At 35.9% G+C, this 27,330-nt stretch overlaps 1 protein-coding gene across 1 annotated transcript in view; it reads right to left on the reverse strand.

Moving 5' to 3' along the window:
• The window catches only part of NUDCD1 (NudC domain containing 1), a 47,035-nt gene that overhangs the window by 7,993 nt on the left and 11,712 nt on the right, over positions 1-27,330 (reverse strand). Inside the window, exons 3-8 of the mRNA XM_085310336.1 lie at positions 21,069-21,254; positions 17,983-18,166; positions 16,798-16,983; positions 14,357-14,564; positions 7,876-8,020; positions 6,511-6,636 (exon numbers count right to left, since the gene is read on the reverse strand). Coding sequence (XP_085166462.1) covers positions 6,511-6,636; positions 7,876-8,020; positions 14,357-14,564; positions 16,798-16,983; positions 17,983-18,166; positions 21,069-21,254 — 1,035 coding nt within the window. The remainder of the gene's footprint in view (positions 1-6,510; positions 6,637-7,875; positions 8,021-14,356; positions 14,565-16,797; positions 16,984-17,982; positions 18,167-21,068; positions 21,255-27,330) is intronic.

Genomic DNA, 27,330 nt, shown 5'->3' on the forward strand with positions numbered 1-27,330 from the left:
TATGTACAAATATTCAGAACAGTATGGAAGAACATCATTCTGTAATTGGATTAAACATTCACAGTGATTCTTCATGTGTTTCTACTTTGTAGGAATTTATTACATTTTTTATGACAAGCTATTCACTTCAGTCTGCCACTCATTCTTTCAACGCATAGGTAACAAACACAAGTTGTTCCTGGAGCAGCTTGGGTTCTTACAGACTGGAAATATATTTCCCTAATTTTTTCCTCCCCAAAACTCCTTGCAGACTTCACCTCTTTTCATTTTTAAGCTCTCTCCTATAAYCCCTACCTGCTTTGCTGAATATGTTGTTGCACTGTCTATGATTAGTTCTGAGCTTCGTCTGTGCTTACAGGCCAAATAGCTGCTGTGTGTGGAGCTACAARTAGAGGCACTAGTACAGGTCTGCCCTCTTTCTTATTGTCCTTATTCACATGACTAACAGAAATTAAGTATCTTTGAGACCAATAATGTACAGCACTCTTTCCTTATTTACATCTCACTTTATTAGGCATCAACCTTTAAGGGGGTTGAACCCTGAGGAATCAACTCTTATGAATCTTCTTTGAACTGGGGAATAGTTTCAGAGTTGGAGAATGAGAAACTGCACAAGTATTTATGATATCTCAATAAAATCCCAACAAAATCATACCAGCAAACATCATTTTCAGCCAGAGGCGTAGTATTATGTTAATTAATTTACATATAATAAGTAGTTAGTCTTATAGCACAGAGCATTGAGTCATTTGTAGCTATTTCAAAGCAGCTAAATAGCATTTAGGAGTCAAGCACCTAGTTACTATTTTTTTTWAAATCCTTTATCTAGTACCGGATACATTAAAATTCAAAATAAATTATTTTMTCTGAGATACATGTCAGAAAAATAATACTTTTTAAAAACTTATAGGTTTTGGTTTTAGTGAAAAAGAACACGTAATTAAGTAAAAATAACATATTCAGTTTAAATCTACATTTGTCCAAAACAGTGACACGCTATTATACATATGATAATTATGAATGTTATTTTACTCAGCTGTTTGTTTTTAATCTCTGCATCACAAACTTTTAAACATAAAGAAAATAAGTTATTTTTTCCCAAGGTTTCAATAACCTTGTGAAATATGTAGAGAATTATTTTCAGTGTACAGAATTCCAGTAAAGTGTTTCAGAACTTTGATTACTTTTTTACTGCCAGATGTAATTGGTACTATCTTGAAAAATCCAACAAATTATTTAAATTGGGTTAGATATCTCCTATTTTAGATTTGAAAATGACGTGAGACTGAGTAATTATTGATTTCACAAGCAACAGACATATAGACAGATACTCCAAACAGGAATTTTTTTTTTTTTTTTTTTTTTTTTTTTTGCCATGTGCTTGTCCAAACATGAGAAACTCAACTGGAATAAAGAACCATTCGAATCTGAAGCAGTAACATAGGCCAAAGCCCTAAGGAAGACTTTGCCTCTTCTCTAGACCACTAGATTGAGCAACTCCACTCTAATGGACACGCAGAAACGTGTGACATGCCTTCCACATTCCTATAGCTCAGACATAAGCATGATATGGTTCACAGAATGGCATGCAGGTTTAGTTAACAGAGCTCATTCTGGCACCTACTGAGAAGATCGCCTCAGGCTTCTCTATTGTGCATATATATAAAGGAAAGAGTAGTGTTACACGCTAGCTGGGAGAAAACGATGTGAAGCTCTTTTGCTGTGTTTACACAATCCACCTATCAACTAGAAAATTTTGCCTCCCACAAAATTTCATCTAGAAGAACTCAGTAGTTTATGATATGAGACTCCAAACATCAAAATGATCAGTAATTTATTGAAYTGAGTTGCTGTAAAATGCTCTCCTTCTCATCATAGATTTTATCTTTTGATAAATCTAATCTATCATGCTGTATCCTTAAGATAGAACATTTTCTTGATTAAGYACGCGAGCCTTTAAAATTAGTCTCTTTTCTTTGCCAGGACATACATATTCTTATCTTTTTCACCAAAGTCATTTTTTTCCTTTCTTTCCAGAAGTTAGAGATGGCTCTTTGTTGTAATTAAAATGAGAACCGTTTTASTTCCTTGATGAGGAATACAGAATCTCCTACGTTAACTAGTAACAAAAGACCTTGTCCCACTAACAGTAAACACTCTCCTGTGAGACACTTCATTGAAGCAATACAAAATGTCTACTTCTGAAACTTGCATTCTGTACTCGTTTGAACATTGATAAATATAGCAGGTACAAACACCGCTATGGTAAATAKGTACCTAGCTCATTTTGATCTTGCTTGAGCTCAGACTTGATGGTAAATAACCATTTGGGGATGACAAAGGATTAGGAATGAATGACCCCAATATTCTTAAGTCCATGGAAAAATGAAAAATATCCATTTCTGAACTGCTAAATTGAAAATTATAGCAGATATTTTTCCTTCTAGTTTATATTTTGTCTTTTTACACTTAAAAGGCAAGCCCAGCAACTCAAAGATATGAAGAAAAAAGATTACTTTTATAACAGACAAAAATGAACTCAAGAAAGAAATTCACTCAGTGGGGAAAAAATGCGATGAAGATGACACTACAAATTCTTTCATTCCAACTAAATAAACCTTTGAATCCATCTAAGTTAAGACTATGGTTCTAAAATTGTCAAAACAATTTGAGATGAGAGCTTTTCCCACTTTAAAAAGTAAGTTTAAAAGGATCAACTAAATTTCTTCAGTTTAATAAATAAAAAAGTTTGAGATTTCACTTCATCTTAGTTTAGCACTTTTAGAAAACTTATTGCATCCTTTCTCACTCTGTATTTCAACATCAGTTCAARTTCACTTCAAATTCTTTTTTACATAAAACATTTTTGTTCACATAATAGAATATTTGCATTCAAAGTAACTCTCAGCCTCTCCTCWTATRAGAGATGCTCYAGCATCTTATTTTTACTCATGGTCCTTTGACCYGCTGGTAATGCCCTACCTAATGCAGCCCAAAATACCCTTGGCCACCTTTGCCACATTGGGCTTCCTGTCCACTAGGWTTCCACCTCTTCCTCTGCAAAGACGCTCTCCAGCCTGTTGGCCCACTGCGTGTACTGGTGCGAGASGTAATTCCTCTCCAGGCACAGGACTTTGCAGTTCCCTTTGTTGAACTTMATGACATTCTTCTCTGCCCGTTTCTCCAGTCTGTCAAAGTCCCTCCCAATAGCAGCGCAACCACCTCGTGTCTCAGCCACTTCTCCCAGTTTACGGTCATCCCCAAATTTCTCAAAGRTCCATTCAGTCCCATCATCCAGAYCATTAAYAAAGAGGTTACACAGTACTGGTCCCAGTACCAACCCCTAAGGGACACCACTAGTGACTGGCCTCCACCTGGACTTCGTGATGCTGCTCACAGCCCCCTCAGCCCAGCAGTTCAGCCTGTTATCACTTACTTTATCAGCTTGTCTATGAGCATGCTACGGGAGACAGGGTCAAAAGCCTTACAAAAGTCAAGGTGAACAACATCCACTCCTCTCCTCTCACCCCCCGAACCAGTCATCTCRTCAGAGAAGGCTAACAGACTGCTTAAGCACAATTTCCCCTTTAGAAATCCATGATGACTACTCCCAATCACCTTCTTGTCCTTCATACATTTGGAAGTGTCTTCCACCATCAGTTGCTCCATCACCTTCCCAGGGATCGAGCTGAGGCTGACCAGCCYTTATCTGGGCRCAGGGAMTTGCATACATCCAGCGTGCTGAAGCGYTCCCTAACCTGAGCCTYCTCYACCCAGGGCAAGTCTTCACTGCTCCAGACTTCCCCTCTGGTCTCAGGAGCCTGCGATTCCACGAGGCCAGTCTTCTCAATGAAGACTCAAGTGAAGAAGGCATTCAGGACCTCTGCCCTTTCTGCRTCCTCTGTCACCAGGGTCCCTGCCCCATTTAGCAGCTGGCTCATGTTTTSTCTATTTGCTTACGCTGCCCTTTTGCTGCTTACACCTTCCTTGCTGCCTTTCATGTTCCTTTCCAATCTCAACTCCAAGTGGACTTTAGCTTTCCCAACTTCATTTCTCCATGTGCATCTATATTATCMCTGGGTCACATGTCCCTACTTCCACCTCTTGTATGCTTTCTTTTTATGTTCGAGTTGAGTCAGGAGCTCCTTGCTCATCCATGCAGGCCTCCTTCTGCTTTTGTTTGATTTCCTACGTGTTGGATTGGACCATTCTTGAGGCTGGAGGAAGTTATCCTTGAATATCAACCAGCCATCTTGAACTCCTCTTCCCTCCATGGTCCTATCCCCACAAAGTTCTTCAAAGCAGACCCCTCAACAGGCCAAAGTCTGCTCTTCTGAAGTTCAGGGTTGTAATCTTGCTTTTTGCTCCACCATCTCCTTGCAGGAGCCTGAGCTCCACCACCTCAAGGCCTTTTCAGCCAAGGCTGCTCTTGATTTTCACACCACCAACTAGTCCTTCTTTGTTTGCAAGTATGAGGTTCAGCAGAGCATCTCACCTTGTCAGTTCCTCCATCACCAGCTTTAGGAAGTTGTCATCAGTGAAATCCTTAAACCTCCTGGACTTCTTGTGCCCTGCTGTGTTGTCCCTCAGTATGTATCAAGGTGGCTGAAGTCCCCCATTAGGAGCACAGCCTGCAAACATGAAGCTTCTATAACAGACACCCGCTATGTTACCCATGCTTGTTTGCCTGCTAATCATGACACAYAAGCTCTCACCCTTTAGGTCACTCCTCTGTTTCCTGGCAAAGCTTCATGCATTCCTGTTGCTCCTTCACATCAAGTGCAACTGCTCCTCGTCTTCCCATTCTGTCCTTCCTAAAAAGCCTGTATCCACCCAGCACAGAACTCCAGTCATGTGAACCATCCCAACACATTTCCATGATCTAGTAAGATTATAGTCCTGTAACTGCATAGACTTCTTGTTCCTCCAGTTTGTTTCTCATGCTGCATGCATCAGTGTACAGGTACTTCAGAGAGGCAATTTGTGTTATGACCTCCTAGAAAGGGCATTGCAGCTTTCCCCATGTGGTCCCATAACAAATTCCTTATTTACATGCATACATATGGGTGATTTCACTTTATACCTATTTGTTTGAGACATGCATTCTGTTTACATCACCCCAGACCCTTTGGTTGTAACCCCATCATCACTTTCTTACCTGCTTGCTGGTCATTCTCCCCCTCCCCTGTCATTCCTGGTTTAAYTCCCTCCTTGCCAGGTTGGCCAGTCTGCTGGCAGTTGTTGGTCCTTGAAGAGGGTTGCGCAGCCATAGAAACCAAAACCTTGKTGTCAACACCAGCTCTGCAACCAATTGTTGACCCACAGAATCTGTTCAGTCCTCCTTGTGCCCTTCCCCYTCTCTGGCAGGATGGGGAACATTACCTGGACCCCCCAAGACCTTCACCATTAGTAGCAGTTACATTTCATACTCTCTAAGTCTCCCCTAGCGGTACTATTGGTGCCCACATAGAAGAGCAGTAGGCGATATATCATTCAAGGGCAGGACAAGCCTTGGCAGCTCCTCAATGCTCTGGAAAGCAGCAAACTTCCCTAAATGGCTGGTCAGGTTAGCAGATGGGGGCCTCCATCCCCTGCAGCAGGGATTCTCCCAATACTAACACTTGCTGCTTCCTCCTTGTGTTCCTGTATAGAGGAGGCTCAGCTGATACAGATGCTGTGTTTGAGAGTATTCCCAGCTCCTCATCATCTAYAAGGGGAGTAAACCTCTTCCAAAGCTGCAAGTTTTCTAGTGGAACAGGAGCCCTGCTCCTGGGACCAGATGTCATCAGCTTCCAGCCTTCACCACTGAGGGAATTTCCACTTTCTGACCCAGTAGGCACCAACTCTGTGTGTCTACTGCTGCAGGTTCTGGCTCTTGAAGCTGCAGAGTGTCAGAGAAGATCTGGTCCATCTCTTTCTCATCCTCTCTGGTGCTGCGCACCTCCTGCAGGCAAAAAGACCATCAACCTCAGCCTCACTGAGAACTCCCAGGCACTCCCTGCATCCCGAGACTTGCAGAGCAGCATCTTTCTTCTAAAGCTCCATCTCTGTCAAAGCCTCTGATAGTGCAGGGACAGCTGATCCAATGGCTGCTGGGTACCACGCCTGTGGTATGTTACACCACCATAGCTGAGGACATGTGTAATGTTTTGAGGGGTGTTATCGAACCCTTCTTTGAACCCTTTCGTGAAAACTGCTGTGCAAACTGCTGTGTCTCCTGGCTGCATCTGGGAGTTGTGCTGAAATATCTTTGCTTTTCCAAACGGCTCACTTGTGAAACTATTTTAGATTTTTTTTTTAAATCAAGATAGAAGTCTTATTTTACATTAAAACAATAATGAGGGATATATATATTGACTGATAATTTATGCTGTTACTGCAATTTTTACATTATAAAATAAATTTACATGGTTTCAAGAATTTGCACAGATTTTTGTTCTGATAAAATAACTCCACCTTCATATCTGAAAAAAAAWTTAGAATGCTTTTGTAATATTTTGTAGCACTTACTACATGAGTAATTTTCAAGGTATCACCATCAAATCTGCACAAACTTGCACCGTCTTCAAGAAAAGCATCACATTCCTCTAATTCTTGTGCATTACAAGGTGGGTTTTCCTTGTCTGGGTTCGGATTCTGAAACAAAAAGACAATGAAATACACTGAAAATCCCAACTATTCAAAATATATAATCAATCTCTTTCCATAACAAAAAAAGTATAATAGACCAGTAAGAGCAAAAATGTAATAAGCTGCATATCCTTTCATGCTCAAGGATCAAAACTATTACGTACTTATCTTAAACGAATACAACTATTTCTCTTTTGAAGGACAGCATGGGTGCATTTCAGTTTAAGGAACATAAGCCAGTAGAATGTAGACAAAAGATTTCCTTCTATGAAGAAAAAGAGTAGATGATCCTCAAAATTTACACAGGTCAAGTAAATTTAAATAAGTTTCTTACAGATTGCCATTGGAAGTGCTAGAAAAAAATGGACTCATTCACTGTATAAATAGCTCTAACTTCATTCAATCTAGGAACTGCAACAAAAAGAAGATAAAGGGTGAATCCTAGTGGTTGTTTCTGTATTTTAAGTGGAAAGTAGCAATGTAAATAAACATTGTAGGAAAAAAAAACACAAAAAGATTCATTGCTTTGAGGAAAAAAAAAAAAAGAGGAAAAAAATCAGAATCAAAATAAATCACTTCATGATGTCAGCCAATGGCAGACTTCTAACAAAGGTTGTGGAGTACTCTCAGTAACGTATTTTTTTTCTTTTAAAACAAGATTAGAAGATCTTCTGAAAGATCTGGTTGACATTCTTAGAACTTACAGACTTTAAATAGATGACATTTTCACAGAAGCCTATTTTGATCAAAGAAGATATTAATCAAACTTCAGAACCGAATTTGTTTCTTGGTTAGCAATTTGACAATCAAGCATTTAGGTTTAAGAGATATGGTTAATTCTTTTGTTTGCTTTATTCTTTCTGATGCACAATTTTGCTTTACTAAAAGGTATCACAAAAAMCAGATATCCTTCAAAATTATTTAAAGCAACTGTTTGAAATTTGCCACACCTTAAGTGATGGAAATGAAATTTATTTCAACATTTATTCAGACTTTTGTTGCACAGACACTATTATCTAAACTCAATTCAATTGTTCACGAAGATTTTATTGCAGTTCAAAGTTTATTCACAACTCTAGTGCTATTACTGTTTGTCAAAAATTTCAGTTATAAAGGAAAGCAGTGTTTGTATTCTGAATAGCACTGAAGAGTTATCTCATGTCAATGAAGTGAGAGTTAGAATATCAAGAAAAGACAACACTCAAATCTGCACTAAGTTTGAATGTTTTACTTTCAACTTCTTACCATTACTTCTGAGGTAAGATGCATCAGGCTTTCAGCTATTGCAGATCGTTGGGAAGGGTCCATAATGAATTCCCCTCTTGTGTCACCAACTATTAGTTCTGGCCACTGGAGTCCCTCATTTTTCTTAATTAGAGAAATTTCCAAACTAAAATGCAAACAGGAGATGGAAAGAGAAATRAAAATTTTGCATCTTTTTTTCAAGATGACAGTCTAAAGCTCTAAAGGTAAATTTGAACACTTCTCTCCAAGCTGAATTAATAATGAAAACCACATAACAGCAACTATCAGAATTTAATTTACAAAATAAACTGTTGTCAAGGAAAATATTCTGAAGAAAACCAGATCAAGGACAAGTGATTTCTAAAAGCTTAGCACAACAAAAATGTATTCATACAACAGCCCGCAACATTTTCAATTTAAATGAGGTTTCATCTGAAGTAGTTATTAAAATATTTTAATTACTATACAAGATCACCTGCTAAAAAATATTTGAACACACACTCAGTTTCACTATAATGGTTTATTTGAAATCTATTAAGTATTTAATGATWTGGCTACGTAAATGCACACTTTGTACAACATTTAGGACACAAATATTTGTGTTTGATATACCTCAAAAATACTGCAACACAGTTAGTTACCTATACTGTACACCTAAAGTTATATTTCAGCAGAAGTTTAATTTCTGTAACCTGTGAAAAAGAGAATTTAAATAAAATGCATATAACAAAACCAAACCAAAGCAAATTCTTTTAACCTCATGCACCAATACAGAAATTCTTGGTAATGACTGCATTAGACCTACATATGTGGGGAACACTGTAGGGAGAGTTAAGTTCATTAAACACACTTTTAGCAAGGTCTATAGTGTCAATCTTTTTAGCTGATACAGCAGGAAAACCTTCTAAGTTACTAACTACTGAATAAAAGCAATAACTATTTGATGAACTCTGATTCAGTTTCTTTTATTAACTGAAGTTTTTTAATTGGCATTAGAAATAGCATAATTTTATAAAAGATACTTGTAATGTGTTTTAGATTTCTGTTCAACAGATTTTAAGTGGCACTGCAGTACTAAGTGCAACCTATTACATTTAAATGTGCAATTTCATGTGTAATTAAATGCACCTATTATTTAGGGATCATACCTTTTGCACTAAAATAGAAGCCTGACATTCATGCCATATTATCCACTTGATAATTAGCTCAAAACCATCCAGTCATTTGTTACATGAATATCTAATATCCAACAAATGAAAAGTCGTATTTTAACATATTAGTCTAATCTACATTTATAATTATTTTCTAGAAGCTTTATTTTATCTTTTATGTAGTTACCTTTTGGGAAAAATACAATATATTTGATGTCAGAATTTCCACATCTTACAGAAAATGTCATGCTAGTTTTCTAATAAAATATTTAATCAGACTTCAGTTTGACTTAAGTCTCCAAGGCTCACAAAGTATACACCTGTTTACTTCACACAGAAGTACAAACAATGCATTAACATAATATTGACATCAAGCTTATTTAAGTAGCCCAAAGTCAGCGCTATGGCTATCACAACTTCTTATTTTTTGTATTTTAAACTGGTAATTTCTGTCATATGTATTGCATATAAAGCAACAAGCAAAGCTTTAAGGATACACAATATCTCAGATGTWAAACTCCTTTCCCTCCAATTTCAACAGCTGGGAAATGGTGGAGAAAAATGCATGTATTTAAAAATCATGATTTGAAAATGTAGGGGTTATTTCTTTTCTTTTTGTTATTTGATATTCAAGACTCCATAGTGTCAGAAAGCTACAGTTAACAGCCTACATACACATCTGCTACTTACTTACTGCATGSTGGTTATGGTTTATGGAATGAAAGTTTGTGCATCTCAAAACCTTTCAGAGGAAACTAAACTGGAAGCTTTGCAGGTGAGGGCCAGACATGCCTACTGGACAGCTTGCAAYAACTTTAAACTACAAAAAAATCCTGATGTATATGCTGAAATAACTTGTTGAACTGGGACTCTGAGACAAAATACTAAAGTGCATACACTCTTACAAAACAGGTATTCGGTACTAAAAAGGGAAGGAGATCAATGAAACCACTTGCTTCGCTATAAGACACAATCTGGTAAACAGTAAAAAACAGTTTACCTTTGTACAATAAGCTTTATTACAATACAGTGTATTCAAAATAACTAAACTGTARAAATAGTAATAAATCTACAGAAAAAGGTAAAAATAAGGGAGAACACTGATTACAACACAAAATTAAGATGACAGACCTTTTCCAGTTTCTTTTGCAAAGTTATACTACTGAAATTCCAGTCTCAAATCACTGGAATCAAAAAGTAAGATTTCCAAGAAATATGCATGTTCAAGGTGATACTTTCTCTTTAAAAGAAATCACTGACTATAACAGAATCATATTTTGTGCTAGCCGCACAGCATGAACGACAGTTTTGAGTAGATTATTTGGAATGTCTTTCAATTCCCGTATGTTTTTATTCAGAGCAAATATCTGGTGATTGTTAACCAAAGAAAGCTCAAAAAGTAAAAAAAAAAGTCAATAAATAAGAATTCAAAGTCTTTCACTGACAAGTTTAGTTAATTTGTTGAAAGGCAAAAGGGATTATAGTGCAATTTAAAAAAATACTGCATTCGGTACTCAAGTCATAATTTTCATTAATCTCTAGATTTGTAAATATTTGCAGTGCTGCAAAATTAAAATCTCGTGAGACGTCATATACTTAAAAAAAAAAAAAAAAAAACAAAGAGTCCAAGTAGTGAACAAGAGAAGACATTTCAAATGCCTTGGAAATTGACACAACTAATGCAACTTTTTTTCCCATGTCCAGAAGGTATACTGTTGCATCAATAAATTAGGAACTTCCTTAAAAGAAGGAATCAATCTCAATCCTTAAACCTAGCATGTTTATTGCACTCAACAGAAGAAATGTTTAGTGATGTAGGTAAATCTATGTTTTGCTGCATTTGTGCCCTTCTTTATCACAGAGTAAGTGCAAAATTTTCCCAATGAGTAAACTTTATTTTATCTAATTGAAAGGAAATACCTCTAATTCCACAGAAACAACTCCTCTCTTCTTAATTGTTTCACATGATGATACCATACACGGAAATTAATCTTTAAGCAACCATTTAACCAAACCTGCTTGTTTCAATAAATAGTGGCTCATTACTTTACCCTAGGAGAGAGCAAAAGCAGTAAATGTCCAAATATGTAAGATATATTGGCACGCTTCATTGCTTTTCTTATGCTTAAAAAAGACCTAAGACAAATTCCATTATGAACCACATCTGAGCAATAAAACTTTTAGCAGTTTTACATATTGTCTCATTTAGTTGCATTTCCCCAACAGCTTGTATCCTTTCCCCTTATGTTAAGTCTAAGTAATTTCTTTGGTTCAAGACTCAACTTATGGTTCTGCATTAACAGAACACTCAACATAATGTGCTTTCACTCCCTAACCACAGTTATGCTCATAGCACTACACGTAACAGGAGCAGATCAGCAGATCACTCCAGGTACTGTCTTATTTCGGTTGAAAATAAGGGGGGGGGGAATCAAGATTTAATTGCATGGTACTGTCATGTTTTTCTGTATAGGTATCTGCTTCATCAAAAAATGAAGATTCATAAACAGTGAGTGAAAACTGCATGAACTTGCCTCACAGCAGCATTTGGTTTCTTCATGAATTATTGTTAAATAGTATTAAAAAAASGTAAGTGCTTTTTGTTATGATTCATTTAAGAAATAAGGAACATTTTTTTCCCTTCCTAAAGTCACAGATTTTGTGTATTTTTAAAAAGTCTACAGTTTTTCAAGGTTTGCTTTCTCAAGTGAATCAGCAAAAATATCTCCTAAACCTTAAAAAGAGTGCTAAAGGCAGCCAATTAAAAAGGTTAATTTTTCAACCTGTAGCCTCTATTAAATAAAAGACAGAAATTTAATACTGTGAAAYGAAATGAAAATGAAAAACAACTAAATTCATTCTTATTAAACTATGAACAATCTACATTATGGCCTACCTACTACCCTGAGGTCCTCTTATGATTACATAATAATTATAACAGGTGGGATATTATCTAAGGCTACAACAAATATCAACTTTATGGACAGCCAGAATTGGTTAGAATACATTACTTGTAAATAACAAACATTTGTGTGGCTAGATTCAGGCATATTACAAACAGAAAACCTGAAGATTCTGTACGACTATCTTGCACTAAGACTGTATCTATATATATTTGATAGCTGTGGACTTGTGCACAAATCCCAAATGAAATTCTAAGAGCTCTGCATGAGACTTGTAGATAAGTGATGCATATTCCCAGGTTAAATAAACGAGACAATAACTTACGGAGTCTAAAACATATGAACTTTCCAAGTTCAGGAGGTAATCAAGATCTGGTCACAAAGCCCCTAAGCAAAAAATATTTAGCTTCTATTGTCTGGACTTTCAACACCCACTCCTGCCCCTTCAACAAAATCAAATCAAACCACTAGTATAATTGACAAGAGAAGTCTGCAAAAATTCTGAAATATTTTTACAGAATAATACACGCTTACAGTAAAAATAAATAAATAAATAAGGTGAACAAGATTAGTGTGCAATAACTACTTGTTCTTCATAGTGTGCACTTGGCACTTCATTCTTCAGAACTAAAGTCTTCCTTTGAATCATTTAGATGGTGCTTCAGTTCTGACCATGTAGCACAATGGGAAGTGCCACTGCAAAYGATGAGCAAAACTTCCAAACTGTCTTTTAAGTAGCAGGATCAAGAACGGTATGTTTAGCAGCATTACATATAAGTAATCAACTCTCTCAGTTYAGTCCTACAAGATAGAACTAAACAGTGTAGTAAGTGATCACTGAACCTTCTAATTGCAGCAAAGAAACTGGCTTACAACACGAGCTTTCAGCTTCATGTCTCTAACAGAAAACACTGAAGGGTACATTTCTAAATATAGAGGGTTTTCAAACTGCCTTTAACATGTGCAGAAACAAATGTGGAAATAAATCTGAACAGTTATGTCACCTTCCAGATATGTAATATTTTTACTGGTGCAAGTGTAAATTTTATAGACAATTTGCCCATTAAAAATCTAAAACAATGACTGAACTTGTCTTAAGGTGTCACTGAAAACATTGTTCAGTTTAGTGCTCTGAAAAACTCTAGATGCTCTAACAACAATATGAAGACTCTAAATAGATAGTAAAATTAAGGTATCTAGAACTAACTGGTAAAACTCTACCAGAAAATTAAAAATATAGAATTAACAATTTTTTGAATAAAAGCAGCAAACACCTACTCAAGCTTACTTCTTAACTAAAACTTTGAACATTATCAAGTTAAGATCTAAAGAATGATAAGTTCACACAGAATTATTTTGCATTACGTACACGAATGAGAAAAGTAATAAGAAATTTATAAATCAAACTAGACTGAAGAATTTCTTTGTTACACTAGTAGAAAACCAAAAGTTTCTGTTTGTGGAAAGCAGACGTAGAAGAGAAATGATTAATGTAAACAATWGGGTAGAAATCAGGCTAATCAGTCCTAAAATTTCAGGGAGAAAAAAACAAACAAACAAACAAGAAAAAACACTGACTTGATTAAGCTTACTTAGCTTATAAAGCCTTTTTTTATATTTTGATAACTGTTTTTTCCTGAGTATTTGGAAAAAATAAAGTTTTTCTTTAATGCTTCAAAATAGCTATTTTTTTATGACCTATACAGAATTTATCATCAAAGTTACATCACTACATCATAAACTGTCTTTATCAATGGCACTTAGCAGTTTACCTATTCACTTTTGTACCATGACCACTTAGAATGCACAAGATCTTTCTGAGAAAGAAAAAAAAAAAGAATATATGCATGCATGGAGACTAAGCTCCAGTAGTTCATTACACTGATTATTATTTTAGAAAGGGAATGGAAAACTTTAACAGGCCACATTAACTCTGGCAGCCAGTAAATGCAGGTAAAACACATGAAAACAGTATGAAAGGTTAACATTAAAAACTGCARTATTAGGATATATTGGTAAGAATTTTACTCCTGAGCTCAGCAACAGAAAGTCTTGCATTCGCTAGTCAGATACAGGCATAGCTGTCAGCACACACACAGGTATATCCAATGCCTTTTCATTCTAAATAAGAGGAGTTAAAATGAATTAAAAGAATTAGTATTTTGAAAACTCTGTTCTCTGTTGAAGAAAATAGCCGGTCACATAGCTCACAAGCAAGTAACTGTAAAAGGGGATTACTTTTATGATTAGCTAAAGAAACAACATTGTAAAACATGATTGCTGTTCCGCTTATCCTTGGAAGGAGGGATGTAGGGTCTAGTCTTAAAGAAGTCCATTCCCAGAGAGGCAGAAGTGAACAGATATGGTGATCTTTTAATTTTCAAATCAATTCCTGTCAGTAGTAGAAGTAAAAATCATATACAACACCTTTTGTTCTCTCTAATTATCCAWGTGCAGCTTTCATGGTCCACAGATGAGTAGAGTTTTCCTTCCATTAAAGGAGGCTGGTCTTTCAGTGTAACACATATGTTATCAGGGGAAAACTGTACTTTTATGTCATCCTTAATGGTATCTTGAGAAACGTGAACTGTTACTGTCAAGTCATCTTCAGTCTGCTGCCAGTAATAGAGAGGGTCTAYAATTGGAAAGATACAGGAAAACACAAAGTAGATTGCAAATATTATCCTGGATTCTACAGCACACAGTGCTGGGAGATATGGGGAAATCTGGCAAAGGATGGAAATTAACTCTGGACAATTTACATAAAACTTACTCTGATTGTATAATGATGAAATAATTTTTTTCACAATCAAGTTAACTGTTGCCTACACAAGGGACACTAATTAACGTCCACACTCAAATATGAAGTTAGAATTACACAATATGCTTTAAATATCCTTCTAAAACTGTTGTAATATTATGAAACTGGTAACAAAAATATAATTAAATATACTGAAGTRTTAATGATTTTTATGAGTGCTTAAAGAATTACAAAGGTTTGACATGCTCCAAACTGCCTTTCCGAAAATTTGGAATTAATCTACAATATTTGTCGTTTATGACATATGCTAGTATTCCACAGGCACAGATGGTCTCCACACCTTCCTGTACAGTCTTTCCTGCTAGGATTATAGCTACATCCTGTTCACCCTCTCATATCTCATAAGAGGACAGTAAAAACAAAATGACCGCAACGGCACTTTAATCTCTATACTAACTGTTCAAAGGAGGATGATTGCACTTTTAAACAATTCAGAGAAAAAGGAAAAAAAAAAAAAGAGGAAAAAAAAAGACACGGGAATAACCAGATGTATAAAGCACTACATTAAGCTTTTGCATGATAGTTTGGTTTAATCTTGATTTTAGCATAACTAGAAAAAGAAAATTGGCAGTAAGATGGAAACCACACTGTTTATGATTCCCATGAAGATTCTTAATATTAACTTTTCCTTGTGCAATACCACATAAAAAAGATACTGATATACAAATTTAATCTCACTTACAAAGGATACCTAAAAATCTTGAGAGCCAAATGTCGTAAGATGACTTCAAATTCAAGTTTTAAGTAGATGAAATATCAAATTGTCTTTCTCTCAAACAAAAAAGTTCTTGAGGAACTTAACAGAACTCAACCAGACATTACTGCAGATGCATTCATTTTCTGAAGAGCAATCTTCTACATCCTAACTTCCTATTTAGAGGAGAAGTACAGCACCATGGATGGAATATCTCTTTGAAATGCTTTGGAAACTCTCAAATTGTCAAAATACGATATGATAATTAGTTGATGAARGCTTGAGTCTTGACTCTGGAAGGACTGTTACAAGGCTGCTAGTTACCATGAGTTTCTTCTTYATATAAGATCAGTCACAAATGCTACATATATATACTTCCCCAAAAACTATTAACTTAAGAGGTGTGACAGCCTTCAAAGTTCTGAACTCTGACACTGACTGTATTTGATATCAAAAAATCCTAGTTTATAAGAACAGAGGACCACATCAAAGAAATCTTACATTTTTTTTTTCTCTGAACTGTCATCTAGGTCTTCTTACAAGTTATCGAGTATGCGTGGAACATATGTATATGAAAAAACAAAGAAAAAGCCAAAATATTGGTGTGCAACATAATCAAAATATTTCTTCATACATTGTTGCAAAAACCTATAACAAATTAGAGTTCCATTGCCAGCACGTCTTGTTTCACTATTTATTTTACCTGCAATTTTACATAAAGATGCAACTAAAACTATAGCCCAAATTAGGCTTCTCAGAAGACAAATTCTCTCTACCAGTATTAGGTCCTCCTCTAAACTAGGAGGTCCAGTTTCAGTACTTTCACTGTCACTAGAATCTTGTGACAGCAGAAAAGGTATTGCTACAAACAGTTAGAGACAGTCTTTCTAGGCTTTGGTAACATCATAACTCCACATATGCATAAAATGAACTATGTTAAGAGCCATATAATGTTCTTTATCGAGTTTCTTCCTTACACATACCTAGCACAAAAGTCGAGAAGCTCTTAAAATTCTTCAAATCTTAAACTAGCTAATTCAAGTGACATTGCACTTGAATGTCATTTGGGTATAGACACTGCATCACGGTGTTAACTGCACCAAAGAATTACTTTRCTTTGTCAAGACTTATGAACACAGATATCCTTAATACAATTATAACTCAACTACATGCACAACAAAGATGTTAAAGACCTCAACCTGCCATCTTTTTGTATCTTTCCTGGAAAGCAGATGTTAAGAATAACATTCCACGCTAAAGTTTCTGAACAGAGGCTAAACTGATGAGCTATTTATTAGTCAAAACAGAGAGTAGTAGAGAGTAGTCTATCATAATCCGCCAGCTAAGTTTTACCTTTCTTTTTATTTGTTACTTTTTCATCATCATTTTCTTCTAACTTGTCTTCCTCATCTTGCATAAATTTGAATGGTTTGTAGGAGAGAATCATTAAACCATCTCCATTTGGTTCAATCGCTGCATAATGAGGGACCGATTTTCCTTGCAAAACTCTCCTTTTGAAGATCTCATATCTATGATCACCTATAAAAAGAAAAGACTAAAAATTAGTCTAAGCAGCATATCTTTTTTTTCTTACAATGTCTTCTTCACTCAGAGCTAGACCAGCAATTCCCAGCATCATTTACTGCCCCTCTAAAAAAAAAAAAGTCTTCAAAACACTTTTTAAGTTGCAGTAAAAACTTGAGAAATATTGAAATGGCTTGTGTTGCAACTACAATGCAAAATGCCTATCTTCTTCAGCTTTTGTAAAATAGTGGCCTTAAAAAGAGGGATCCTGGTTGTAAACCACTGGCCTCAAGGTTCATGCCGTTCCCCATTGTGCTCCCAAACACACAAGCATTAATGATTTAAAAACATAGCTAAGGTGACAAGTTCTTCTTTTTTCATTAGAATCTAACTGTACTCAAAGTTCTCAGCAATCAATCAACTTGTGAATAGATTACACAAAACAACGAATTTTAAGCAAATAACTAAAAATTTCTTAAAATTCTCACAGATAATAAAATAAATTAACTCTAGGAATTATTTACCATCTTTCAAATATATGTTTAATCTCTTCACTAAAGGAAATTACTGTCTTTGTAATTACATTACTTGGAAAAAAATGGAAATTTATTAGCAGAGACATTAGACAAGATCAGACTATGATGGCAGAAAAAAAAATCATACTACTTGCAAAACATAATATTTGAGTTTGAGCCAGTGCTCTCTCTAAGCTTTAGTCTTAAATTCTAGACTATCAGTATTGTCAATTTAATTTTTCTTACAAGATATAACTAGTAATATTTTGCTTTCTAATTACATACATGTCTAAATTTACTTCTTCCTGACTTCCAAATATTTGTCATAATGTAGATCTACAACTCACAACTTTATCTCAGAATAGAAGAAAAAGTTACCTATGTAAAAAAAATGAGTTATGATTTTGGGGGATAGAAACTGAGAAATGGACAACTCTTAAGACTATGAATGAAAGTACGATAGGAGTTTATTCACATTACCCACCAGTAAAATACTTACCCTCTTTACTCATCTCTGCAATTGTAACCCATTCCAAGGAAATATGATATCCACTTCCTTTTGTGTCCAATTCATCCTTTTCTACTCTAAGTAACAGCACAGCTACTGAATGTGTATCAGATTTTACAAATGAAACACTGTGTGCTATAGTAAATGGACTGCCTAGTTCTTCATTAAACACAATCTAGAAGAAAGAAAGTTRTAAAAAGTCAGTCAGTCCAAATGGRAAGGTATCCCTACTTTCTATTCCTCAGAAAGCACTGAAAGCCTTAACTGAATGTCAAAGCACTGAGAGTTTGCTTTCCACAAACCCCTCTGCCAGTACGTATCAATGAGTGTCATATCTCTGGTTCCTCCTTCCTTTGCTATCAAGATACTGTTCTGAAATGCTTTTATTACTCTTGTACTAYAAAATCATTAAAATGGCCCATTACACAAATAGCAAAAACCATAAAATTATCAGCATTATGACTGTTTAGTACTGTAGTACGTAGATGTACAACAACTGATAAACAGATCGCGATCTGCACAGAGAATATTAACTGAGGAAAGTAGTTTTGCACTCAAGATGAAAATGGAGGCGTTGCACAGAGGCCCTCCCTAGGCATTCCACTATTCCAAGAGTCTCTRTAGACCTTGACACAAGGCGAGTAATCACATTTTGTGATTTGGCCAGTACCTTTAAAAGGGATTCAACTTTTCTTTTCTAAAAAGTCTGAAAAAGAAAGAGAATAACAAACATGAAATGAAAGAGTATGATATTCAGGTTTAGGAGTTGCCAGGGTTAGAACGTTTTGAATTTTATGTATAGAATTTGGAAAAATCCATTCAAATTTGAATAGGACCAGATATGCAGATTTAGTAAACAATACTGTTATACTAAAAGGCTACTAAGTACCACCGTAAACATAGAATCATGTCACACAGAAGGACTGTGAGTCTTATAACTTGAGATATTTAGCATTAAGTATCTATAGCTGGAAGTTTTAATTCTAGAAACTGTGCATTTTGGCTTTTCTCTAAAAATGCTCATTCTACAAAAACCTCAAGATGCCAAAAATTAAATCCCAACATTAGAAGATAAGAAGAAATAAAATCATTCTTCATTTGCTAGATCATTAATATTTGAACACCAAAGAATAAGTGAACAGGAATTCAAGCACTGCAGCACTCGAATCAATGTAAGCTCAACCTAGCTGGTATTACTGAAACCTGAAATTTGTGGGGTGAAAATCTTAACATTGCTATAAATCACTGCATAATCAAGTCAAATTTAGAGTGCTGGCAGACCTTCAACATAAAAATTTCATGTTTCTGTTATACTGACGACTCTGATGTAATTTATTTGACCTCTTATGGATCAGTATTCTCACACAGAATAGAACAAAAAAACAGTTGGTATTTACTACCAAGCACCAAATCCAACTAAAAAATAGGACTAGTTCCCTAACAACTGAACTTTCAAAAGATGCAAGGGAAGAGCTACTGCATCACACCAGTCTTCTATATCAGGACAGACATTTGAGTTCCTTGAAATATGAAAAACTCCTTTACAACTTAGGAAAAAAAAATGCATACCGAATACAAAAGTCCTATATGAGACTCCTCCTTCACAAATACAGAGGCACTGACAACAGATCAAGAAATTCACGATTGCTTAGGTAGAAATGGCCACAACTTAATTAGATTTATTGTGTCCAAGCAGGATAACCAATACCATTATCAGTATTAGTAAGATTACTTTGGTACGGACACAGAAAGGACAAAAATTGCTCCTTATACACACTCTTTATAGGAATTACAAAAATTATTTCATCATGAGAGTCATAAACACACTCACTTTATTTATAATCAATAGTTTTAAGTGCAGATATTAAGCATCAGTAATTTTCCAAAGCTAAGTCCATAGTATGAACACTTTTAATCAGAGATAAGTCCTAGAAATACTGTTGCTTACATTATACTGGCTTAGTATAGGCCTAGGTAACCCCTAGGGCTACTTATCAAAGCTTTCTAATCAACGATTTTGCTTATGATTTATTCTAGCTGCTTTGTATGCATTTTAAAATGGAGTAAATTAAATGTTGAATATTTCAAGCACAATTACAGCACAGACAAACACTATGCAATCTAGAAATCACCTAACTTGAGAACAAAAGCAGCTTTTAGTTTGGTTGAAGGTGTAACAGGTACCATAGAATCGTAAGGTTGGAAGGAACCTCTGGAGATCATCTAGTCCAACCCTCAGCACAGCCCATACGGGGATTGAACCCACAACCTTGGTATTAGCAGCACCATGCTCTAACTAACTGAGCTAAACCTGCCCCCTAAATTATGGTGAAAACTTACACTTAAACACTTTATTTTTAAGGTGTAACTCATAACTGTTTACCACACATATGTAAGGTTTTTAGAATTTTCAAATATTTCACAAATAGCATCCTTCACTTACTTAACGGGAGATACAGAGCAAGAGCATGCATGTGCAGAGGAGCAAGTGTATCAACATAAGTCAGACACTTTTTCTTATTCCTGATCATACAATCATGGAATGGTAAGGCTGGAAGGGACCTCTGGAGATCATCTAGTCCAATCCTCAGCATAGCCCATACGGGGATTGAACCCACAACCTTGGCATTAGTAGCACCACACTCTACCAACTGAGCTAAACCAAAGGTAGTGTCAAGCAAATTTTTTTAGTTTTACTTGAGAGTTGAACCAATGAACAGTAAGTGGTGGTGAAGAGAAAACCCTATACAGACTCATAAGAAGAGGGTAAATGGAAATGGTTTTCAAAAGGGTTCTGCTGGAGAACACTTGGCCTACAGGCTCTCTTTTATTAAGACGGATTACTCCTCAGTCAGAAGGCTGTTCTCTTTCCACCACTTGAATTTTACAGATACTTTGCACATAAAGAAATTATTAATCCACTGGACAATTTGTGTTTGGACACAATCTCCTATCAGTAGCACAGAATTAAGATTTAAAGTTTAATTTTTCATAGCATTACATAGCTGCAACTTTCAAAAAATGCAAGAGTAAAAACTGAGATGCACAGTTCTTAAAAACATTATTGCAAGATTTACCTCCCACTTTTCAGATGCAGTGTTTCCACGCTTGCCTGATTTAATTAAATACAGTCGTCCTGTTCCATCRGAAAGGGTCACCCAAGTGGAAGATGAGAAATATATTGAAGCACAAAGACGATTATCATAAGCTGTCAAGTCTGTAGGTAGCCTGAAAACTTCTCTTGGTTTTTGTAGAGCAGTATCCTATAAACAAGGAATCACATATTAAGCCTTATTAAATATTATTAATTATCAATGACAGTAAGTATTACCAACAAATTAAGAGCRACAGATCTTAACAGCAATTCACCAGTTTCTTTGGCCAGCTGAATGTATTTGTACAATATAACTGTACTGTATGCACAGTCTATTATGGCAATTACCTTTTCCAAATTGCCAGATTTCACTGAAAGATCACCTTTCAATTTCAAGTAATTCCAAACAGAAACGAGTATAACAACAACACAGGAATCCTTTATTAGTACTAAGTTTCAGTCATTTCTGCATCTGAAAGGTAAAAATAGTTCCAACATTTTTGCCACAGAATACTAAATCATGTATGAAATGCTGGTAAACTCTGTATCCCTCAAAACATTTTTTTTTCCTGGTCTCTTTGATCATATCATTGTTCTCAGAAAACTTTAAACAGAAATCAATAATAGCATGTATAGACTAAAACCACAAGGAAACTTCAGATAGGAAGATACTAGTATAGCAAATTTCTTCAACATATAATTGATGATTATACAGTCAATTACATTTCAGTTTTAGTTTTCTAGGCTCATTTCCAGGCAGTTGATCTAGAATTATCTTAGCATCTTCACAAATCAGAAAACTCTGCTTAACAACAAGAAAAAGTTGCATTTATTATTAAAATTTACCCMAAAATGAAAAAGATATTTAAATAGATATAAATCTTAAAAAATGGGAGAAACAGAATTTGAAAGTAAAACATTAGAGGGACAGATCTGAAGACATTTACAATTATGTAAAAAACAAGTAACAAACAGTAGCATATTTTGTATTGAAAAGCTGGGAAGGAAAACAAGTATTTACTACATGCCATACAAAATACACCCTTTTATTAYAGCAAGGATGACTAACACGTAGCAGTGCAAAAAGCATCAGATGAAAACAGTGTCTCATCACAGGCCCTGAAATTCAGCTTCAAACTGTTACAGTATGTTCAAAACACTGGATGTCCCTCTATCTTCACTCAAGCATTAGAATATCACATAACAACAACAACAAAAAAATGTATATACATTTCTACTTCTAGTCAGAGTAGAAACATACTCATTTTGATTTACAAAAAGACACTACCTTAAAGTAGTTTGTTGCATGTGTGCAGTGTGTGTATGCAATAGGGAAAGAACACATATGCACTTGCAAGCATTTGCTGAGAATACYATCTGAGGGGATTTCACACTCTTCGTATTTTCCAGATGTTACTAAAATCAGATATGAATTTAGAACATGTTCAAAGGTAAGCAAGATAAATTGCATTTGGCTAAGTACCATTTTAATAAGCAACAGCAAAAAAGACCAGATGACAGACAGTCTGTTTGCCTTTTGGGTCTACTTGAATTTGTATTAGAGATGACCRTCTACTATGAAGAGGTATGAGGGCAATTATGAAACCTGCAATGGAAGAGATGCWAATTAGACTTTTAATTTTCAGAAGCATTCAGGCTACTCTGTACATTCAGTTACATCATTATATCCCTTGAACTAGTCCACTAATGTAACACTTTCAGAAGGGAAGAATGGAAAAATTAAAACAAAAACAAACACACCACATCTAGATACAAAGTATTTTGGCTTCCTCATCTTTCACTTGATTTTTAAGGTTACACTGAAATGCAGCCACTAAAATAAAAATATTCTGTTTTAACTAGTAGGCTGCACAACTCATTTGCCTAGGAAAGAAGTCTGTTTTCAATCGCATGCATCCTAACACAGAAAGAAGAAATACCAGCCACGCAACAGCAATTTACAGGGTTATGCTATGTAACGTTACAGAAGAAAGCTGACAGAACTGTGGCCAAGCGAATCCTAATGGTAAGCTTCAAGTAGCCTTGGATGCAGGTTTTAATTTAAAACTATTGACCATTTAATCTTCCAAAGCCCACATCAAATTCATCAACACTGAACAGAAATGACAGGRCTCAACACATCTCTGGAACAAAATGAAAAACAATCTTCACAACAGAAAGCCTCCCTGTTAAGGGCAAGAAAGGAGATTCACAAATCTTTACTGTTGATTTGATTTGAAGTATATTAGAATAGTTTTTTACTCTAAATCCAACAACAGAATGGATAGATTGACTTGAAGTTAGAACATAACTTTTCTTCAAAACCTTGCTATGTCAGATTTGATTTTTTACTTAATCATTTGAAATTACTGTTTCTTTATTTATCGTGCGAGTAACAGGGGAGAACAGTAATTCCCTGGTTCATTCCAGTATCTCAGTATCCTCTCAGTCTTCTGATGTATTGTACTAGCAAGAAAAGGCTAAACCAGCTATAATAAAGTATTTTAACAGAAATCAGATTTGTTTACTGAAATTAGATTTAAATGATAGCAAAATAAACTGTTCAAAAAAAATAAAAATTATAAACTGCTCCTCATAAGATCCAATTCTTCAACTCCCTTCACTACCAAGATTTTTCATCTGCTCAACTCCTTTTCATCCACAGTCTCTCTGTTACCTTCCTTCACCGGCCTTTAATCCTAGCTCTGCCCCACCTCTGTATTCCTTGAAAATTTATTTGCTCCCTCCTGGCCTCTGTTGCTCCGTGTTTGGGCCTTCTGGACTTAATCCGTGTGCCTTCACTATTACAACAACTGTCCTTTCAGCAGTGATTTGCCTTACTTGCTTATGACACTAACCCTTACTTCTAGCCTGTTAGCAGTTTACATTCAAARTCTGTCTAGAAATTCTGGACAAAATGGCTCTTGCAAATGCAAATTCAGACGGACCAATCCAGGATTCCTTGGGATAGAGAGTAAACGCGCAGGAACAAGAGGTGAAATGCAGAATACAAACATAAAATTTTCCCCTGCTCTTCCCGTCAATCCTCTCCAGTCCCATCTRATTAAGCCTGTCCTAGCTTAGATAGTTAAACAGTTAAAATTTCGCTTAGCTTCTTTGGCATGTCTGTAAGATTTAAAATTCTTTAAATTTCATTAAGAAATTATATTGTTCCACAGTCACAGTTTGCCATACTGTACAAATGAGTAATATTTGATAACAGACTTTAAATAAGARTGAATTTTCCAGGGAGGGGACAAAGAATGAGAAAAGAGATAACGTAACAAAGGGGAAAGGAAAGAGTAAGAGCCATGAGTTATAGTATGACTGCAATTATTTCCACAAAATAACCATAACAAATAAAAAAACTATTTTCTTTTAAAAAGCAAAGTATCTAGACATTGGACATACCTAACTGAACAAAAAAATGCAGACTTAACATTCTGAATAATGAAGAGCAAAGTATTTGAAACCCTGTCTGAAATAAAAGTCTTAAAGTTACTATTTTTCACTTTAACTGCTCCCTTATACTGACTTGTTTTGAACAGAACTCCCACTTTGTGGTAGTCAAAACTAACACTTGTTCTGAAATAAAATTACTTGATGTTTGTAATACTGCAACATAGCTGRAAAAAAATTCAAAGTTTTCTCCTCCAGCAGTTAAATTTGGAGTTGATTTGTGGACTGCTAACTTCTTTGCAAAGAATAGCGTGTCTTTTTACATTCAAATAACAGAATTAGGAAATTGTGGCAACTCTTAACTCTCCTCACACTTGATTAAAATGAATTGTATCTGTGTTTTCATTGTTTAAGTAAGAATCTGCTGTGGAGCTCYATTTCCATAATTTTCAGTTAAAGTCATGAGTCAGATGCAAGTAAATAACAAACACAATAATACTATCACTACACYAGTTTTCAGATGTTTAAAACAAAGTATCAATGCTAGCTTACAGAATGAAAGAAATCTGATAGCTGTAGTAGAATGTTAAATTTTTCATATGATATTTTCAGCCGAGTTAGRGTAAGAATTTTGCCAACGTGGAATGAATACCATCTGAATCCATCAACTTAGAAAAACTGCTCATGATAATCACTTCTCGTCTTTCTTTGTGTTTGATTTTGAGCAAGTGGAAAGGTCTTATCTATAATCTTTTCATTCGTAGATCATATCTTTTTAAACACATAGGTCACAGTAGAAATTTGACATTTACAAGTAGCCATAACACACCTCTCAACAAAAATCAAAGTCGTAACAGGAATATAAATTAGTACTTGAAATAATTATATGCTTTTTTTAAAAAAAATCTATATTTTTATTTTGATATAACACATAAACATGCTGACCAGTTTCATTTTCTTTTTGAGAGAATACTAACATTCATTTTAATGGTGGCTGCTGCTAACTTAAAAGCTATATTTAACTGGAAACAATTTTTAAAATATGTATTTGACTARTATACAGCCAGGCACATTTGTAATGAGAGATCTTGTTGATGTTTCTAAATACACATTCTTTCTTACACATATGCAAATGTTCCCTTTGCCAAATAGCATTGAATTGAATATCAGGATAGAAGCTAGTGACAATTTATTTGTCTGGCAGAATAAAAACCTGTGATGGGATATTAACAAAGTGTCATTTTCTTCAAAATCTACAAAGGACCAACTGTAATACGTAACTGTTACGTGCAAGATTATTATTGCAATGTACTACACATGAACATGCAAACTTCTGCCTTTCGTAAAAGCCTTCCTATTTTATCATTTAAGAATAAAATTTTCATACTTCAGTACAGACTTTAGTTCTTCCTAATAAAAGAAAATCACAAGATCACAGAACAGCTGGGGTTAGAAGGCACCTCTGGAGATCATCTAGTCCAATCTCTCTGCTCAAGTAGGGGCATCTACAGCAGGTTGCTCAGGACCAACTGGTTTTGAGTTTTGAGCAGCTCTAATGACAGAAACACATGAAGACTCCACAGTCTCTCTGAGCAACCTGATCAAAGTCCTCACTCACCTTCAAAAGAAGGAAGTGTCCATCCTGTGTTCAGATGGAATTTCTTGTGTTTTAGTTTGTGCCCACTGCCTCTCTTGCTCACTGGGCACCACTGAGAAGAGTTTGGCTCTCTTCTCTTGACAGTCTCCCATTAGGTGCTTATACACATTGATAAGATGCCCTTCTGAGACTTCTCTTCTCCAGGATCGACAGTCCCCATCTCTCAGCCTATGCTTGTATGAGAGATGCTCCAGCACCTTAATCTTACTCACATTCCTTTGCCAAACTCTCTCCAGTATGTCCATGTCTTGCTTGTACTGGGGAGTCCACCACTGGACACAACATGTCAGGTGTCGCCTTACCAGTGCCAAGTAGAGGGGAAGGATCACCACTTTTGACCCGCTGGTAATGCCCTACCTAATGCAGCCCAAAATACCCTTGGCCACCTTTGCCACAAGGGCACACTCTGGGCTTATGTTGGGCTTCCTGTCCACTAGGATTCCACCTCTTCCTCTGCAAAGACGCTCTCCAGCCTGTTGGCCCACTGCGTGTACTGGTGCGAGASGTAATTCCTCTCCAGGCACAGGACTTTGCARTTCCCTTTGTTGAACTTCATGACAYTCTTCTCTGCCCGTTTCTCCAGTCTGTCAAAGTCCCTCCCAAKAGCAGCGCAACCACCTCGTGTCTCAGCCACTTCTCCCAGTTTACGGTCATCCCCAAATTTCTCAAAGGTCCATTCAGTCCCATCATCCAGAYCATTAAYAAAGAGGTTACACAGTACTGGTCCCAGTACCAACCCCTAAGGGACACCACTAGTGACTGGCCTCCACCTGGACTTCGTGATGCTGCTCACAGCCCCCTCAGCCCAGCAGTTCAGCCTGTTATCACTTACTTTATCAGCTTGTCTATGAGCATGCTACGGGAGACAGGGTCAAAAGCCTTACAAAAGTCAAGGTGAACAACATCCACTCCTCTCCTCTCACCCCCCGAACCAGTCATCTCRTCAGAGAAGGCTAACAGACTGCTTAAGCACAATTTCCCCTTTAGAAATCCATGATGACTACTCCCAATCACCTTCTTGTCCTTCATACATTTGGAAGTGTCTTCCACCATCAGTTGCTCCATCACCTTCCCAGGGATCGAGCTGAGGCTGACCAGCCYTTATCTGGGCRCAGGGAMTTGCATACATCCAGCGTGCTGAAGCGCTCCCTAACCTGAGCCTTCTCCACCCAGGGCAAGTCTTCACTGC

The sequence above is a fragment of the Rhea americana genome, unplaced genomic scaffold (genome assembly GCF_003343005.1).
Source record: "Rhea americana isolate MKP2758 unplaced genomic scaffold, rheAme1 scaffold_0, whole genome shotgun sequence".
In the NCBI taxonomy this organism is placed as follows: Eukaryota; Metazoa; Chordata; class Aves; order Rheiformes; family Rheidae; genus Rhea; species Rhea americana.